This window comes from Biomphalaria glabrata, chromosome 13, assembly GCF_947242115.1.
Source record: "Biomphalaria glabrata chromosome 13, xgBioGlab47.1, whole genome shotgun sequence".
NCBI classification, from domain to species: domain Eukaryota; kingdom Metazoa; phylum Mollusca; class Gastropoda; family Planorbidae; genus Biomphalaria; species Biomphalaria glabrata.
The window spans coordinates 29,946,339-29,964,525 of NC_074723.1; the positions used below are offsets into that span (position 1 = coordinate 29,946,339).

Sequence of the window (18,187 nt, forward strand, 5' to 3'; positions counted from 1 at the left end):
TAAGCTCGACGACCCCTTTTTACAATCTCCACTCTGCGGCGACCCCCATCCACACAGCAATAGAAGAATAGACAAAAACAATCCATATTTTCGATGGTCTTAGGCGACCCCTGGCAAATCGCCAATCGACCCCTAAAGGGGTCGCGACCCACAGGTTGAGAACCCCTGCTTTAGAGGCTACCTAGAGACATAAAAGTAGTTGGTGATAGGATTTCTTAGGGTAATATGTATTTTATCGACAGAGACTCGACTGTGGCCTTTTGCTGTATTAAAACCATCAGCTGAATTGTTGAACAGTTTTGGACTTAGCTTCTTCACTTGTTACCTTTGTGAGCGTCTATGTGTCTTGTTGGTTAATCGCAGTGAATACACCCGCACAAGAAACCCAGACATCTCCAGAGTAATCAGTCGAAGTCAGACAGGTATCACTAACTACAAGACAGATAGGCTCATCTCACTAGGTCACTAGGTCACTAGGTGACTTACGCAGCAGTACGATGCCGGGAAACAGATTATGACCAATTAGGGACATCAGAGTTGGAGGCGCAAATATGGCAAGTGTCTGTAGTCTTCAATACCTCAGAACTATCGTTCCAGATGAAGGAACCAAATTCAAAGTACTAGGCAGAATCGCAAAGGCCACAGAAGCACTTGCAAATATTGAAAGACAAAGGCATTGACCTCGATACTAAAATTAAACTGGGCTTTGGTTATGCCTATACTCTTGTATGCTTGCGAATCTTGGACGCTAACTCATAAACTAGAGAGGAGGATCCTTGCAATGGAAATGAGATATAGATGAATCCAAGGTATCACCAGCAAAGACCGAACCACAAACGAAGAAATTAGAAACAGGATCACATCTGCAAGTGGGCCCCACGATGACCTGCTGACCACTTTTAAAAAACGCAAGCTAATCTTTATGGACATATCACAATATCCTCTTGGCTCGCAAAATCCTTCCTTCATGGAACAGTATCAAGAGAAAAGAAGAGACAGAAAAAGTGAAGGGAAGATAACATAAAGGAATGGGCGGGCCTGCCATTGAAATAGATTCTATTCAAGTCATAAGACAGAGAGGAATAGAGAAAGGCGGTGGACAGATCATTTCGTCGTCTCCCAACGGTTCAACAGACAAATAGGTCAAGGTTACGTTTAGTCGAATGGCATTGACTTGCGCAAAAAGATCTTTATGTTTAAACAAGATGGCGAACAGAGTTTATGTTACAAACACATAAACATCTCATGCGGGTCAATCGTACCCTCACATTTCAAATGGTTAATACAAATGTGAAGGTTTCACGACAACTAGTTGACATACAAACGGTTCGGTGAAATTTCGTTCACGACAATTGTTCACTTGACAAATTTTTCACCAAACAATTTGTTTTACCAGACAAATAGTTCTTATCTTATCTTATAAACTACATAATTACTTTAAAAAAAAAAGATGATTACGTCCTAAACGGTCCTAGCATGTCCCTAGGTCAAACTAGTGACGCATGTTAATCAATGAGCTACACTCATCCAATTTGTTGGTTTTCCTGGCTGACTAAGGCAACCCATTCCATGCTCTAATAGCACCCGACAAATGGAGAATCCAACAAATGGTTCACAGACAGCTGTTTCACCGACACTTGCTCACAAAAAATAGTTCACAGCGACAAATGGCATACTGACTATTCGTTCCATTCTCGTGGGCTAGCTGTCCGTGAAAAATTTGTGGTGACCCCATATTTGATTTTTAAAAAAAAAAGCTTGCGCATTATTTATTTTTTTTAAGGTTTTGGACATTCCTTCCGGAATTCATATTATTACGCTCTAGCCCAAACCTCCTGCAGAACGACAGGTTACGGGCAGGGTTTACATTTGGGACAATCGTAATGACAGTTCGAAGTGAATGGAGCACAATAAAACAGTCCATCCAAAAGTAACCGTACTGATAGTGAAATGTGAAATGTTTGTGAAATGTTTTATATGTTTCGGATGTTCCTTCAGAGTTAAAGATAGTTTACTTCCCAGTCCAAACCTCCCGCAGGACGACGGGGGGATGGGAGCGGGCTGGGTTTGAACTCTCGACCGTCGATAAATCCGAACGACAGTCCAGCGATCAAACCGCACGACCAGGCAGCCATAGTGATAGTGTCAGGAAGGTCCAGGACCGGATTTACCTATAGACAACAAAAGCTATCGCTTAGGGCTCCAAAGAAATATACATAGCACTGACTTCTAATATCTAGACTTAAACAGTGCCCCAAAAGTGCCCTTATCTCAATTAGCTTAAGGCATTTTCAAGTATAAATAAGGCACTGGGAAGGATTACACACTAACCCCCCAAAAACTATCTGCCACATAAAAGCAGTGGCGTAGCTATGGATTTGGAGGCTCGGGGATTAGGGGCAGGGGCTCCTGCATTTTGACAATCGACATAAAGACATGAGATAATGGCGTAATATTTAATATAAAAAACGCATTTTGGCCTACCTGAAGTGGTGCCCAGGGGGATTTTTTAAATTGGGACCCCCCTCCCCCTCAATCCTAGATACGCCACTGCATAAAGGGTAACATCTTCTGTGCCTGCTCTTGCGTTAACTTGTTCAGAAATATATACACTACCCTTGGAAAAATTATTTATAGCATTGTGTGACATCCTTAGCTCCTTGGTCACGTGTGTGGTAGGTCAAGACTTAAACTCGGTGTTAGTGACAGTGGTAGCTTTAGGATAAAATGTTAGTGTAAGTTTAGTTGACGGATGGTACAGCTAAACTGCTCGGCTAGTTCTCGAGTCAATTTTAACGGAGATGTCGGGTTATGGTCAGTTTTAAATGCACGTTTAATTACGCTTATAGCTCAATGGGAGGACTGGCTATATGGGTAAATGCAGGGGCGTAGCAACCATGGCGCGAAGAGGTTGTTTGTGTCCGGGCCCACGACCAATATGGTCCCAAACTGGCTCTTGTAAAGGAAAAAATGTGTTGACTTATAAGAATTAAATGTTTAAAAGCATTTCGTTATTTGACTTAAATCATTGTATATTTATATTTCTACTGCTGTCTATGGCAAAAAACAAACAAACAACCCCCACAACAAATTAATGTAAATCTTATTAGTGAAGTATGTAACATATTAAAGAATGATAACTCTTAAATCGTCAGTACAGCGTTTCCTTACATACTATCGTGTTAAGAATTTAAATAATAATAATAATAATAAAGTGCAAAAAGCGAGAAAGTTTGCAATAAGAAAAAAATGATGTTTGTTTTTGTTTAATTGTTATTTCTTTAAATATATTACTGAACATTGCCCCTAGTTGTATTACATTAATTGATAGTATAAGTAAACAGAAAAATATAGTCCTGTATCTTGTAGTAAATATTGATTTCAAAATTAAAATAAACCAAAAAAAAAAAAACAAAAAAAAAACTAAATAGTATTGGAATAATATAGCGTGGAGGGAAGTCGTCAGGTCCCTATACTAGAGACGAAGAATGCGCATTCAAAATATTCAGCATGTAACTTGAAATATTAGCTAGTTACACGGTTGAGAATGACAGCGACCTTTCAAATGACCCGGAAGATTGAGGGTCTTGTTTTCGTTGACCCCAAGAGAAACATGCGCAATGTGTGTGTTGTCAGTCGTATGTGTTTTCCTGGATATATACTCTCACATTAGGCACAGTGTTGTTCAATTAGGTTCAGTCACGTTCAATTTACCGGAAGGAGGCTAACGTCCTATCCTGAACCCAGGCCTAAAGGTACCATGTTATGCCACTGGGCATGCCAGTTGACCCATCAACCCTATGTGCCGGAAGGAGGCTAACGTCCTATCCTGAACCCAGGCCTAAAGGTACCCTTTTATGCCACTGGGCATGCCCGTTGACCTATCAACCCTATGTGCTGGTAGATATACATGTCGCTAGGAATTGAAGTATGTCCGCTAATATAGTAAAAGATGTTATAATATTCTCTAATGCAATGTTTCCCAAACCTTTTCCTAAACAGAGCACCTTGCACAGTAGGAGTATTTAGCGGAACACTTTACTTATTTTTGTAGAGATTAATGGACCTCATTCACTAATCGTAAACAAACATTTAGCCACGTGATTCTCTATCTCTTCTATACAAATTACGATCTAATTTTGTATACACAATGTCTATCACGTGACATTTTTTTTTACGTTTTTTTATCAATATTTTAATACACAATGGCTATCACGTGACAGTTTTTTTTTTCGTTGTTTTATCAATATTATCACGTGACTAAATGTTGGTTGTTTACGATTGGTTAATGAGGCCCATTCACGTGGAGGTCTACTAGTTAATTATTCCAGTAGTTCCTGGAACACCTATTAAGGCATCGTGGAACACTAGGATTCCGCGGAACGCAGTTTGGGATACACTGCTCCAATGAAAGAAGCCCATAGAATGTCACCACTGACCTATCAATCAACCTCTCATTACCCTTTATATTAGACCTTGTACAAGCTTTACAGTGTTTTATAAATACTAGCCTCACAAATTTTATCAAATTATTTGCGTATACCCGAATACTGAGCTTGTACTGAGCTTCAAACCCTTATATAAAGAATGTACTAAGTAATTAAACTAACAACATTAGACTACTTAGTACGTAAAGTCCTATAGAATTTACCTAGTGTGAACAGAGGCCTATCGTAGTAAAACAAATCTAATTATTAATTCAGGTTTGTCCATTACTGAGTTGATTGCCAGGACACTATTACTTGTAAGATGTCGTTACTGAGTTGTGTGTCAAGACACAAGTACTAGTCAGAAATCCTTACTAAATCGGGTGTCACGACACGATTAGGCCCTAACTGTACTACATACATCGGAATGTCATTTTGTAAATAAGATAAGATATTTTTTATTGGTCCAATCAAACGGAAATTGACTACAATTGACCACTTCAGCGTAACTCCTGTACAATAACAGTATAGATGAAAACATAATTCGAACAACATTCACACACGAAACACATACACACTCACAACCAGCGCTTTATGAATTAGTCTTTTATGTACTTCTCGGTGGCGACAAATGACCTTGTAACACTGACCGAAAGTTGTATAAAAGAGTTTCTAAATCTTTTCAGTTTTAGTCCTAATGGAAAGGTGACGACCACTTCGTTCAGATCTTATGCAACAGTTGTTTAATGGGTGCAGGTTGTCTTTAAGAATCGTGTGTTTTGTAAAGGCATCTGTCATGAAAAAGCTCTTCAAGAGACGGTAGCTGTGTTCGAGTGATATACTATGCTTTTTTAATTAGTCTATGTCTTTGTGCCAGTGAAGTATGTAAATTCATACATAATGACTCGATTTGTTCTTTGCCACACTCAACCTTCGAGTTTCTTAGGGAGAGAGAAGGGGGGGGGGCGCTCGATCATGTTCCTTAACTCGGCAACCACGGGTACTTTGCCACCTACCTCCCTACTCTACCTACCTACCTACATGGAGAAATACACTTCGTTACGTGACCCCATGCTTGCATATGGCATGGAATGAGTGGATTGTATGGTAAGCCAAAACAGTGTTTACTCCCAGTTCGCCCCTGACTCCTAAAACATTCCTTCCCTCTTGCCGCCGTAAATCGAAGCCAGCTACGCCCCTGTATACTTCCTCAATGAATCAAAAAAAAAATAGAGCGAGCTACACTCCCAAAGCCAAACAAAACAGAAAGATTTATGCATCTTAATTTTCTCCCTTTGTTTTTAACTAAAACATATATCGCCTTGTGATTATAATTTCTATTTATAGAATTATCATGTAAGCCTACTCACTCTGTCCACTTGTCAGTGCACCGTTTGATAAAGTGTGCTGTGTAGTGACCTACTTTTCACAAAACGAAACAATCCTCAGGGGAGGCCCGCTCAGAAAGATGTATTCTATTGTGTTTTAGATCACTTAGGAACTGATTCACCCGTGAACAGAGACTTATCGACTGGAGTCCGATGTTAACAGTGTTCACATTCATAATGATGCCCCGATCGATAAGTTACTTTGCCTCGGTTGCATTTTAATAGCGCTGTTTCGGTTAGGTAGATCTCCAAACACCCAGATTCTGTGTAAAATATAACCCAGATATATCCAGACTAACGCATGTAGTTTATTTCAAAATGTAGTACTGATGTGATATCAATTCGTAGAGCAAAGAAAAATAATGTTCGGGCTAACATTTAACATGGATGTTGATTGGTCAGAAAGCAGCCTATCAGTTGTACACTTACTAGGACGTCTAGTGGAAGGGATGAATGCATCTCTGTGAAGTTGTAAAATCTTCAGGTCTCAACCCAGTGTTTCTCAAACTGTGTGGGTGCCACCAAACACTCATCCACATCCAGCGACGTCTTGACATGGGGGAAGGCCCGGTCAATTAACTTATTAATGAACAATAATATGTTCATTGTAGTTATAAATTCTGGTATCAACAGTAAACTTATTAATGAACAATAATATATGTTCATTGTAGTTATAAATCCAGGTATCAACAGTAAACTTATTAATGGCAACAATAATATATGTTCATTGTAGTTATAAATCCAGGTATCAACAGTAAACTTATTAATGGCAACAATAATATATGTTCATTGTAGTTATAAATCCAGGTATCAACAGTAAACTTATTAATGGCGACAATAATATATGTTCATTGTAGTTATAAATCCAGGTATCAACAGTAAACTTATTAATGGCGACAATAATATATGTTCATTGTAGTTATAAATCCTGGTATCAACAGTAACCAATAAGTCAAGTGACATTGTTTTAACAAGAATTCTTTTAAAAAAAAAACAAAGCTTATGTTAATTCAACTGTATCAATAAGTTGGACCAGTCATGTGTTGACGACATACTAGTATTCATAATATGCCCTTGACATAATAAATCTGTGCGATTAGAAATATTTTTACTTATTGTTTTTTGTAATCACAACAAATTTCCGTAAGGATCAGTAAAGCAGTCTTAGTCTTAGTCTTTAGCCTTCTCAATACTCTATGATCCTGTCACGTGTCTGGACCAGTTATGAAAGTGGTAGGGAAGAAAAAGGGGGGGGGGGTATCTTTGTGAATGTTTACAATTACATGATCGTTTTTTTTTTATGCATAAATAAATGTTTACTCAGGGCTCGAGTCCTCAAGGGAACTAATTCAACTTATACCACCACATCTGTCAAGTACGATTTCTTTCCCTTGTTCAAGATACCAAACAAATAATTAATTACCAACAGTTAATTATTTAATTGTTGCTTTTTTAATTGATTGTAGGTTAAAAGTAATATTTGTGCAAAATTCCGAGCTTATTCCGAGATTGGGTTTGGGAGAAATAACGTGTAAAAGCTTTTTAGGTGGGAGGGTGACACAATAATTTAGAGAGACCCTAACTCTAGCAACGCCTTTGCTTGGAACTCAAAAAAAACAACATTGTCAGTGGTTTCTTTCGTATTTTGGTCTACCATTCTGCACTTACATCTACTCCTCATTTTAAATTTCCCAAAACTGGTGAAATAGTTTTAGAATAAGTTGACGATGATTCGCTGTCACGTTGATGATCAAGTTTTTAAAAAGTTTCGTCCAGTGGACCTTATTGTGCGTGTGTGTGTGTTGTGTGTGTATGTGTGTTTTTCGTGTGTATGTTTATGTGATTGATGGCCAGTCTTTAGGCACGACTTGGTCGAAGTCGAATACGAGAGGATCTGAGTCTTGTAAGGCATGAGTCTAATAAGAAAAGAATGTCCTCAAAACACTGTAGAAAAAGAAGGAAAATGTAAAAATCATAGACACAAATAAATATAGACTGGCCGATAATAGAGTTTTATGAAATGAAAATTTGTGACTTGCATTTCTGTGTACTTTATTTATGTCTATGAGTTTTGTTTAATCTCTAAGACTGAAGATCATGCAATTTTTCAATTTTTCAGAATTCGGAAATCCGAATACAATAGATATACATGTTTTCAAGTTACATGAAGTTATTTCCTTTTTCCAGTCTATATTTATTTATGTCTATGGTAAAAATACTTTTTTTTAAAAAAGAAAACCGAACTTATATAACGGAAAGAACTGCACATTCACAGCCATGTTTCTCAATAATGTAGTATGTGTTTCCCTTTTCTAAATCAGACAAAATTAATAGATTGCTACATATTAATTAATTAACTGGTTAATTTGTATTTATTGATTCGTGCTTTTTTTTTCGGAGGTAAGGGAGGGGTTTCAACTTGACCCGAGAAAGGGAAGTGGGAGAAATAACGTGTACAAAATTTGTACTGGAAAGACAGACGGAGTGAGTTGATTGATATAAGCTTTGTAATAACAAGAAAGTAAGTTAGCCTTAAATATAGAGACTTGAGGCTAACAGTAAGTCATTTCATTCTACATCTAACTATTTTGGTTCGGGAGAAATCGTTTAAGAAATTATGTTAGGGAAAGAGCTGCGCGCTTATGACTATATCTCTCAATAATGTTTAAGTTATTTCCCGTGTTTGATTTCAAACAAAAAAATTAGTTACCAATAATTCATTGACTACTTGGTTAATTTTTTTAAAATTGATTCGTGTTTTGTTAGGTACAATAAATAAAAAGTTTCAACTTCATCTGAGAATTGGTATGGGAGAAATAACGTCTTCAATTATATAAGGGGGCGAAATCCACATATTTAACAGTAACTTTGAATACTGAATTCCCCTTCTTGGTATCAAACCAAATAATTAATTGGCAGTAATTAAATGACTAATTGTTTATTTTCTTTCTTATTGAATCATGTCTTGTCAATACCAATGAATGATTGTGCAACTTTTCAACTTGATACAACAATGGGTGTGGGCACTGTTAGAGAAATAACATGTTATAACTGTTAGAGAAATAACATGTAGGCTACATACAGAGTGAGTTAATACAGTAAAGTTCCCCTTTCAGACCTTGTGGTCTATAGGGCAGATGATTCTGTGGCCTACGGTAAACGAGGGTGTCATTTGGCCAGCACAACGACCAACCACCTTTACTTTTCCACCAACTAATGCCAGGTACACATTAGAGCTGGATGGACTCAGAAGCTCCCAAAGATCCTGAAATAAAAAATCCCATTCTTCACCAGGATTCGAGCCCGGGACCCCCGGTTCGGAAGCCAAGCGCTTCCACCGCGCCTCCATATAATATAAAATGATAAATAATATAATATAATATAATATAATATAATATAATATAATATAATATAATATAATATAATATAATATAATATAATATAATATAATATAATATAATATAATATAATATAATATAATATAATATAATATAATATAATATAATATAATATAATATATAAGCATTGTAAAATTAAGAGAGTGGGTGACAAAGATACCCAGATCTGGTGTAAAATACATGGCGTTTGAAACACTTGGTCATGATCGCAACCTTTTTCTCGTACAAAAAGAAAAGGTTTCAAGGCGATGTTGACGTGATGGACCACTGGATCAATATGACAGCCCTTTCCTATCACTACCGGTGGATGTCAGTACTCACTTCGCTGAGTCAGGACGAGGCCCGCCACACCCACCTACTTACCTTCACGACCTTGACGGCAGGCTGTTGGAATAGTTTGTGCTTTAATGACTGTGCATCTGGTGTGCATGCAAACCTGAGAGTCTGGTGTGCACTAACGATCGTGAACCAACCCAACAGGTCGAGGAGTTCTAAGACACAGTCTTTCTGGTGACATACCACTTAACAAGGTGAGTGACATGCCATGATGGTGTAGAGACTATGTGCTCATGCAGGTCGTTGGGCTGTAGCCCCAGATAGCTAGTGCACAAAACCTTTGTAGGCGAATGAATTATATTTTTATATTAACTTTCATCAACTCAGGCGCTATTTCACCCTCACTGGCATGGGCGTAGCAAGGATTTTTTCTGGAAGGGGGTGGGGTAGGGTTGGGGGGAGATTTTTTTCTCCATAACGCGCCATATATATATATATGTATGTATGTATGTATGTATGTATGTATGTATGTATGTATGTATGTATGTATGTATGTATGTATGTATGTATGTGTGTATGTATGTATGTATGTATGTATGTATGTATGTATGTATGTATGTATGTATGTGTGTATGTATGTATGTATGTATGTATGTATGTATGTATGTATGTATATGTATGTATGTATGTATGTATGTATGTATGTATGTATGTATGTATATGTATGTATGTATGTATGTATGTATATGTATGTATGTATGTATGTATGTATATATGTATGTAGGCCTATGTATGTATGTATGTATGTATGTATGTATGTATGTATGTATGTATGTATGTATGTATGTATGTATGTATATATATATATATGTGTGTGTGTGTGTACACGTAATTACTTTTTATTACATTACGACCCTTCAGTTTTTTGGAAGACGTTTATTATACCCTAGATTTCCTGGAGTTGGAAAGACTGTGGACACACGGCCTTTGCCAGGAGGGTGTCTGGGAAGGGGGAGCGCTGTTAATCGCCAAGCACTATCCCCAATATATAAAACAAATAAATGCATATTCTGAGGTATGTGCAGTGCATTATCCTGCTATTAAAAAATTTTAATTCAAAAACCAACTCTGCTATTCACTGAACTTTATTGGCGGAGCCCAGCGACTGTTAGAAATTTATAACCCGTCTTGGCTACGCTCATGGAATTAGGTGACTGTCGTTTGCATTTTTTTTTTATAAGAGGGGGTTTTAAACCTCAAAACCCCTTGGAGGGGGATTTTAAACTCACCCCCTCATTTGACTATGTTGGGGTAAGCGATGATTATCTTCAAAATCTAAGCTAAAATAAACAAAATCTTAAGATTTTGCGGAGACGTCATGAAATTGCTTCAAAAAGTTTTAAGTCGATATTGTTGCAGACGGGTTTTTTTTTTTTTGCTAAGACGGAACATGAAATTCCTTATGAGATGATTGTATGAGATGATAAAAGTAACATTCACTGGCCTATATATGTGACATATATATTTTGTATATATAATATATTTTTTACATAATAGTCTATATAGCTAAGTGATTTTGAATAACCTCTTAGTCTTCAAAAGTTAAAATTATTACCCATCCGCTTTTTTGCTTACATAACAACGAATTACGAAACACAAACAGACATTAGATAGTCACTTTTTTAGTGTCACAGTTTAATTTATAATTATTAGATTCTCTAGATCTATCTAGAATCTAAAGCTACATCTAGCTTTGAAACAAAAGGAAATATATCTGGTATGGTATGTATAGATCTAGAAGTGAGTAGTAGGCCTAGTAGAGTCTAAGAATACATATAAATACTTACAAAACTGAATCAGTGTATTATGTGTATATACCGATACCACACATTAAAAAAGAAGTTTGATCTAGGTCTATTTCATCATTATCATCTATCTGCATTTGAGTAAGGGCATGAGAGGATTAAATCCTCTCTCGCAAAAGTTCTGGAAAGAAACCCTGCTGTCTTGCATAGTGCATGTCACCATACAGGTCCAGAATTTTTGGTTTCCCAGACCTGTTGAGACGGAGATCAGCCTGGGGCAGTCAAATAGAATATCCCTACAGCGGGGGCACCATGACTCAAAATTTGGCCATAGCCGTGAGAAATATGAGCCAACAGAACAGTGGCCTGTCCTGCACTGTGCTATTATAGCTTGCTCAGGCCTAGATAGCCTCCACCACGGGGAAGTGCGGTCAGGGCGCCTCATGCGCTCCCAGACTCCACAGGCTTTTTGGGACTTGTCCCAGCACTCAAACCACTTTTCCATTTCTGTTTTTTGAACAGATTTAGATTCTATTAGTTATTAGTGCATTATAGTTTATCTAACATCTTATAATTCTTATTATCCATAATCTACTATAACTGTTGCGATCGTTACAATTTATTTTTGAAAGATTTGATTATTTAAGACTATATAACAAAACTGGTGGCTGAGTGGTAAAGCACTTGGCTTCCGAACCTGGAGTCTCAGGTTTGAATCCTGGTGAAGACTGGGATTTTTAATTTTGGGATCTTTAGGGCAGCTCTGAGTCCACCAAGCTCTAATGGGTATTAGTTGGGGAAAAGTAAAAGTGGTTGGTTGTTGTACTGGTCACATGGCACCCCTGTTAACTGTGGGCCACAGAAACTGATGACCTATAAATCATCTGCCCTATAGACTGCATGAATTATAATTGTAACATGTCCTATCCACAGTAGAAATTTGTTTTTTTTTACTGAGAATGTCTTGTGCTTTTATTGAAGTTAATAAAGATTCCTGCCATCAGAATTGAAAAAAAAGCATTTACCTGGTATATCTAAATTTTATTTATATATAATCCAAATAAGCTGCTCCTGTATTAGCATAGATTAATGTGTGATTATGATCTGAGTTTGTCTATGTGCAAAAGGGATCAACACACAGTCAGTAATATCCAAATTAGGAATGTCTCAAATCTTTGGTTTGGGTCAACATAAAATAGTATGTAACAGACAAATAAAACAGTAATGAGTTGAATATTATTGAAATTATCTAATTGAATTTATAAATGACTTTTAGAGAAAAGTTATTTTAATTTTATTTATAAAATTTTCATCTTTCTTTGGACCTCTATGGTCATCTCAATTTTAGGAATTTAGATGCACTAGATGTTTTCCTACATAGTCTTTATAATCTAGAGTCATTAATGTTAAAATATAAAATGGTATAATTAATATTTAAAAAAAAAAAATTTAATGAATTACTAGTTTTGGCAATAAAATGCATTCTAAAGCATTTATTTTGGCTTTGAATGTATTTCAGGCATGAAAAATATATAATAAACAGAGATGTCTGCGAATAGAAAACGTATTCTAATAGTCGGAGCTGGAGCATCTGGAATTGCAGCTGCTTACTCCTTAGGAAAACATGCAGAGAAATTTGAAGTGCACCTATGGGACAAGAGCTCATTCCCTGGTGGTGTGGCAACTACAGAACCAATAGAAGGTATGCATTCTTTCTTATTGCAACACTTTGAATACTAAAAGTGAAATAACAATAATGATAACAATAATACCAGTATAATCTTTTATGATAAAATGTTTGCTATGTGAAAAAACAAAAGATTTATTCAGTAACTGCTCAATATGACGTTTGAAATGTAGTAATTAATATATATATATACTAGACATATGTTACCCGCGACCCGCGGGTCTTTATTTGCGCATTACTTTCGATATAGTCACTGAGAGTGTTTTGTAAACAATTAAACGAAATAATAATGTAATAAGTAAAGCGAATGTGTCAATGTAAAAATAGTGTGAATGAAGCTATGAAATCAAAATAGCTAATAGGCTTAAATCCATTTTTTCAAATTAAAACATTTGCTTGTAGGCCTACATATATTTGATTAAAATTTGAGATGAATAGACTTAATTTTGTATGTTCATGTGTTACAGTATAAAGTAGATCTTGAGGTAGACATAGATCTAAATCTACACTAATCTAGAGGCTTTTATAGAGTTCATTCTGTGTTGCGCATGCGTAACCTTTTTTCATGAATGAATATAGGCCTATCTCAACACGGCTACGCAGCTTTATTTAGCGAACAGCGAACGAATGTATTAAAAATGCTTTAGAAAAACAAATTTGAATGTTAATTTGATTAAAATATGAAATGAATGGACAATAATTAGTATGTTTATGTGTTAAAGCATAAAACTATCTTTGCGAAAAGAAGTTTTATCATCTTAGAGTTCAATAAGAGTTTTAGACCTAGGCCTAGGAATAGACTCAGTAGAGAGATGTGTTAATCACTGTTAATGTGTAACCATTTGGTAATGTCTAATGAAAGGATGTTCGCCAGACAATACCCGCGGCCTGCGGGCCTAAGTTTGTGTTTACTAATCTAGTGGATTGGATTTAGATGTATGTTAAACTTAACTAATGATCCTTTCAAGTTTTTTCTCTTTCGCTACGAAAATAAAATTAGGTTTGCGAAAATGGGATTACCCGAAGCCGATACATTCATTCTATTAAAAACGAAAAGAGCGATAGCTTTGTTAAATGAATGGGATTATAAAGTGAACAATTAAACGAAATAATTTTTAGTACGCGATTCATGAATGAATATAGATCTAGGCCTTTAACTCGGCTTCGCAGCTTTCGTAAATGAATGGAGCTTTAGAAAACCAAATTTGAATGTTTATTTGATCAAAATATGAAATGAATGGACTTTAATTAATATGTTTATGTGTTAAAGTATAAAACTATCTGTGCGAAGAGAAGTTTTATCATCTTAGAGTTGAATTAGAGTTTTAGATCTAGGGATGGGATTATAAAGTAAACAATTAAACGAATTAATATTTAGTACGCGATTCATTACGGAATTGTCTAATGAAAGAATGTTCGTCAGGAAATCTGTAATCACAGATATAAGGAACTAATTAATGTAAAAAATGCTTTTGAAACACAAAATTGAAGATTAATTTTATTATATAATGAAATCAATGGATCTTCTTTTGTCTTTTCATGTGTCAAAGTAAAAATTTATATGCGCAAAGTGTATTTCTTAAAATTAGATCTAGGTCTAAATCCTTTCTATCTTTTCTCATGTCAACATTGTAGACATGGCCTAGATCCATAAAATACTATAGCTGTAATAGAGTCGGACCACTTTATTTTTTTTTAGGGTCTTAAGTTTGTTTTAGGGCTACAATACATACACTACTGTCTAAGTTGGTACCCAAGGAACATTCCTGCCTAGTTTTATCAAGATTGGTCAAGCGGTTTTGATGTCTATAAGTAACATACATACATACACCACACATTCTACTTTATAATATAGATATATATATATATATATATTATATTTCATAAAAATTATTTTCACACATATTTAAAGAAAAAAGTCTCTGTTTCAGACCTTGCGATCTATGGGGCAGATGGTGTTAAGGTCAACTGTTTCTATGGCCAACGGTTAACAAGCAGGGTGTTCAAACCCATGACCCCAGGTTCGAAAGCATAGTGCTTAACCACTCAGCCACCATGCCCCCTCACACATATATACATGTATAATTTATTGTGATAAATTACTTTATGTTGTATTATTACAAATGTTGGTGGGGTTTATGTAAAGTTGTAGATCATTGATATTAAGTACATAAAAACTTGTACTATCAATGAAATTCTTAAAAGCATTTGTTTTTTAGACTAGTATTTATCACTGGCTACACTTTAATAGATTTACAAAGTTAATTGAAAAACATAATTATTAACATTTGGGGGGGGGGGGTAACTATGTCATGATGTAAATTTATAAAGATATATACATTATTTTATTTTTACCAAGAAACAATATTGTGTCATATACAGTGTGCTGTGTAAAGCAACCAAACAGAATGATCACATGCTTATTTAAATTGGTTTTACTCAGGGTTTGAAGTTCCTGAATCCATCCGACTTATGACTGACTCCTGGTTATTTTCACTAACCAATTAGATTTTGAGAGATGGCTTTGGAATTTTGTTATTGAATCCTTTATCTGAGCATTTAAATATTTGGAATGGTCCTAGGTTTCATTTACACTGGTAAATAGATAAAGCAGGGCATATAATTTGTTATTCATGGCTATTGTCAAGAAAACATGAAACAAGTGAATAAAATTTTACCTACCCAATAGACAATCTCAACTGAGATTTTTAAAAATATTAGCTTATGTCATGAATATATAGATCAGTCAATCTTTCAAAACCACTCATTGAATTGTTTTAAAAGAAAAGCTAGATTAAACTCCTTAGATATATTCTCAACAAACTCACTTGGCCTAATGGTACATTGTACCATTATTCATATGTTATGTTTAAATGTTAGTATCTAAAAAACGTTTTTTTTTTCATCCCAGGTCCAGGTAATTTAAGAATAAATGACGGAGTTCAAGGTGGGTGCCCTACATATAGAAACACTCTCAATTTAATGGCCGAGTTTGGTTTGGCCACCACGCCTGTCAAAATGATGATCTCCTTTGGGAAAGGTCCAACATTCTGGACCAATCACAGTACCACAGAGCTGATTAGAAACCACAAAGAGGAGATTAAAAGATTTGGAGGCACGCTGCGCCTCATTAACAAGCTGGAATTCTTCTTTATTTTTGTACCCATCTCACTGGTTCTCAACTGGTTTGGCTACTCTAAAAGTTTCTGTTACGAAATGGTTTTCCCTTTGACTGCATTGTTTTTTGGCACAGGTAATCAAACTCCGAACGTATCAGCTGCCATTGTGGCCAGAGTGTTCTTGGATGATGACTTAAGGTTGTTTGATTATGATCCAGAAAATCTACTCAGTCAGACCCCAGAAATGTTTGCGTTTCCTTACCTCCGCGATATGTATGAAAAAATTGTGAGTGGGGTTACAGCTGCTTTCCACCGAGAAAGGCAAGTATCAATGGTGACAAGGAGACAGGGTAAAGTTTATGCTGTGGACGAAAGTGGAAAGGAGGAAGTTTATGACGAAATAATATTTGCTTGTGATGCTGAATCTGTGCTCAAAGTTCTTAAGTCGCCAACTTATCTTGAAAGAAAAGCTCTTGGCAATGTTCGCTACTACAATGATGTGACCATCACACACGAAGACGATGAATACATGACGAAGCACTATGAGCTTATAAAAAATTTGGACCAGTATTTCATCAGGACAGATTCAAGTGACCCATCCAAATTAGAAATGTCATTCAATCTCTCAAACTACCAGCCCCACTTGAAATCTTCTGGCCGAAACATATACCAGACTATATTCCTTGATGATAGCACAAAAGACATCTGGACCATTGATGAAATAAAGAAAGATAAAATTAGATTCACTCGGTGGTGGAGGCAGTTCTCACATACTTGGCGTCACTTTGCATTCACTGTTCCTGTGATGCGCTTCCTACAGGGTAAAAATAATACATGGTATGCGGGCTCATACACACTTATCAATACTCATGAAATTGCCATTATTTCTGGCTTGGCTGCGGCGCATCGCATAGGAGCTGATTATCCGTTCGCCAAGGACGAGCTTGCTAGAAAACAGTTTGAACAATATTTGTTGATGATACACGGTAAGCCCAGGAAATATGGCCTCAACCTTCAGACAGCTAAATCCATGATGCTGGCTCCATTTATGGTTGTGTTTGTAGCCTTCACCTTGATGGTTCAGTTCTGCTTCAAATTTTTTGACAAACATTAAAATAGTATGTGGGTGTCACATGATTAGATGCAATCATCCTCCCCATGACCGCCCCTTTACCCATTTAAGGCGGGGGGATATTTTGGGTAGAATTTACACAATTTGTGTCAAAATATTATTACTAATGTAATTACGAATATCTAATTAATATCTTCCTTTCTGTTGTTGGAGATGCTTATTGATTAGGAAAACAAAATGATCTTTACAGGTCTTAAGATTGTTCTGATAGTGTGAATGTTTTAACTAATGCTTGTGTATTTTCCACTGCTATGTTATAGGCTTTTAGTATTGATAATTATTTTTGTATAGCATTTAGAATAATTGTTATTATGAACTGCTAAAGGTCCCTTTCTGATACTATCAGGATAAAGATTTGTTAAAGAGAAACTCATTTTAGTCTCCCCTTGACATTGTCGAAAGTGATTTTCTAATGATATGACAAAGTTGTAGTTAAAATGTTTCTTCTGTATATTTATTGTAATTTTATATAGTGCATCTGTTACTTCAAGTGTCTTTGACCAGTCTGTTTTGCTTGTTGTTGACATGGGACAAGTTCATTTGCTGCCTTTAGGCTCTCTGCAAACACAACCTGGCCAGAGTTCAATCACAATGGATTCACACATGAGCCACTTCTGTTTGGTAGTTAAACTGTACAAGTCAAACTGCCTCACACTCAAATGACAATAAACATTCCATATTTTTTGCCTTAGTTGACATTGTGATGTATTAATTTTTTTGTTTGTTTACAAAACCTTTGATAGACATCTTTTTTATACCTGATATTATATGCATTTATTTATCATAAGAAAATGAAGCAGGTAGGATTTTATATTTTGTTTACCTGGGAAGGATTTTAAAATATTTTGCTGAGAATTTAATTTATGAATGAATGATTTATGTTTCTACTCTAGAAGATCACACTGTTGCAACTTTTTAAGCAAAACTATTTTGTAAAGTTATATTCATTTAAGAC

General features: G+C 35.8%; 2 protein-coding genes across 5 annotated transcripts in view; one reads left to right on the top strand and one right to left on the bottom strand.

The window, feature by feature from the left end:
* Positions 1-6,047, bottom strand: part of LOC106074696 (phospholipid scramblase 2-like) — a 60,703-nt gene extending 54,656 nt beyond the window's left edge. Inside the window, exon 1 of the mRNA XM_056007713.1 lies at positions 5,798-6,047. The gene's annotated coding sequence lies outside the window, so the exon portion shown is untranslated. The remainder of the gene's footprint in view (positions 1-5,797) is intronic.
* Positions 6,048-9,533: 3,486 nt separating this feature from the next.
* On the top strand, positions 9,534-18,097 carry LOC106054006 (uncharacterized). Of its 4 annotated transcripts, none has more exons than XM_056008318.1 (3): positions 9,534-9,743; positions 12,814-12,996; positions 15,893-18,097. In XM_056008318.1, the coding sequence occupies exons 2-3, from the start codon at positions 12,840-12,842 to the stop codon at positions 17,212-17,214; spliced, it is 1,479 nt and encodes a 492-aa protein (XP_055864293.1). In that variant the 5' UTR covers positions 9,534-9,743; positions 12,814-12,839; the 3' UTR covers positions 17,215-18,097. The 4 variants fall into 4 exon arrangements, with proteins under 4 accessions (XP_055864293.1, XP_055864292.1, XP_055864291.1 ...); XM_056008317.1 differs by lacking the exon at positions 9,534-9,743 and adding an exon at positions 11,124-11,289; XM_056008316.1 differs by lacking the exon at positions 9,534-9,743 and adding an exon at positions 11,124-11,271.
* Positions 18,098-18,187: the final 90 nt, after the last annotated feature.

What these genes read in the sequence shown, in the direction of transcription:
- LOC106054006 (XM_056008318.1), top strand. Translation starts at nt 12,840, where the DNA reads ATGTCTGCGAATAGAAAACGTATTCTAATAGTCGGAGCTGGAGCATCT. An exon ending in AACTACAGAACCAATAGAAG is followed by an intron (nt 12,997 to 15,892) that starts GTATGCATTCTT and finishes TTTTCATCCCAG; the next exon opens with GTCCAGGTAATTTAAGAATA.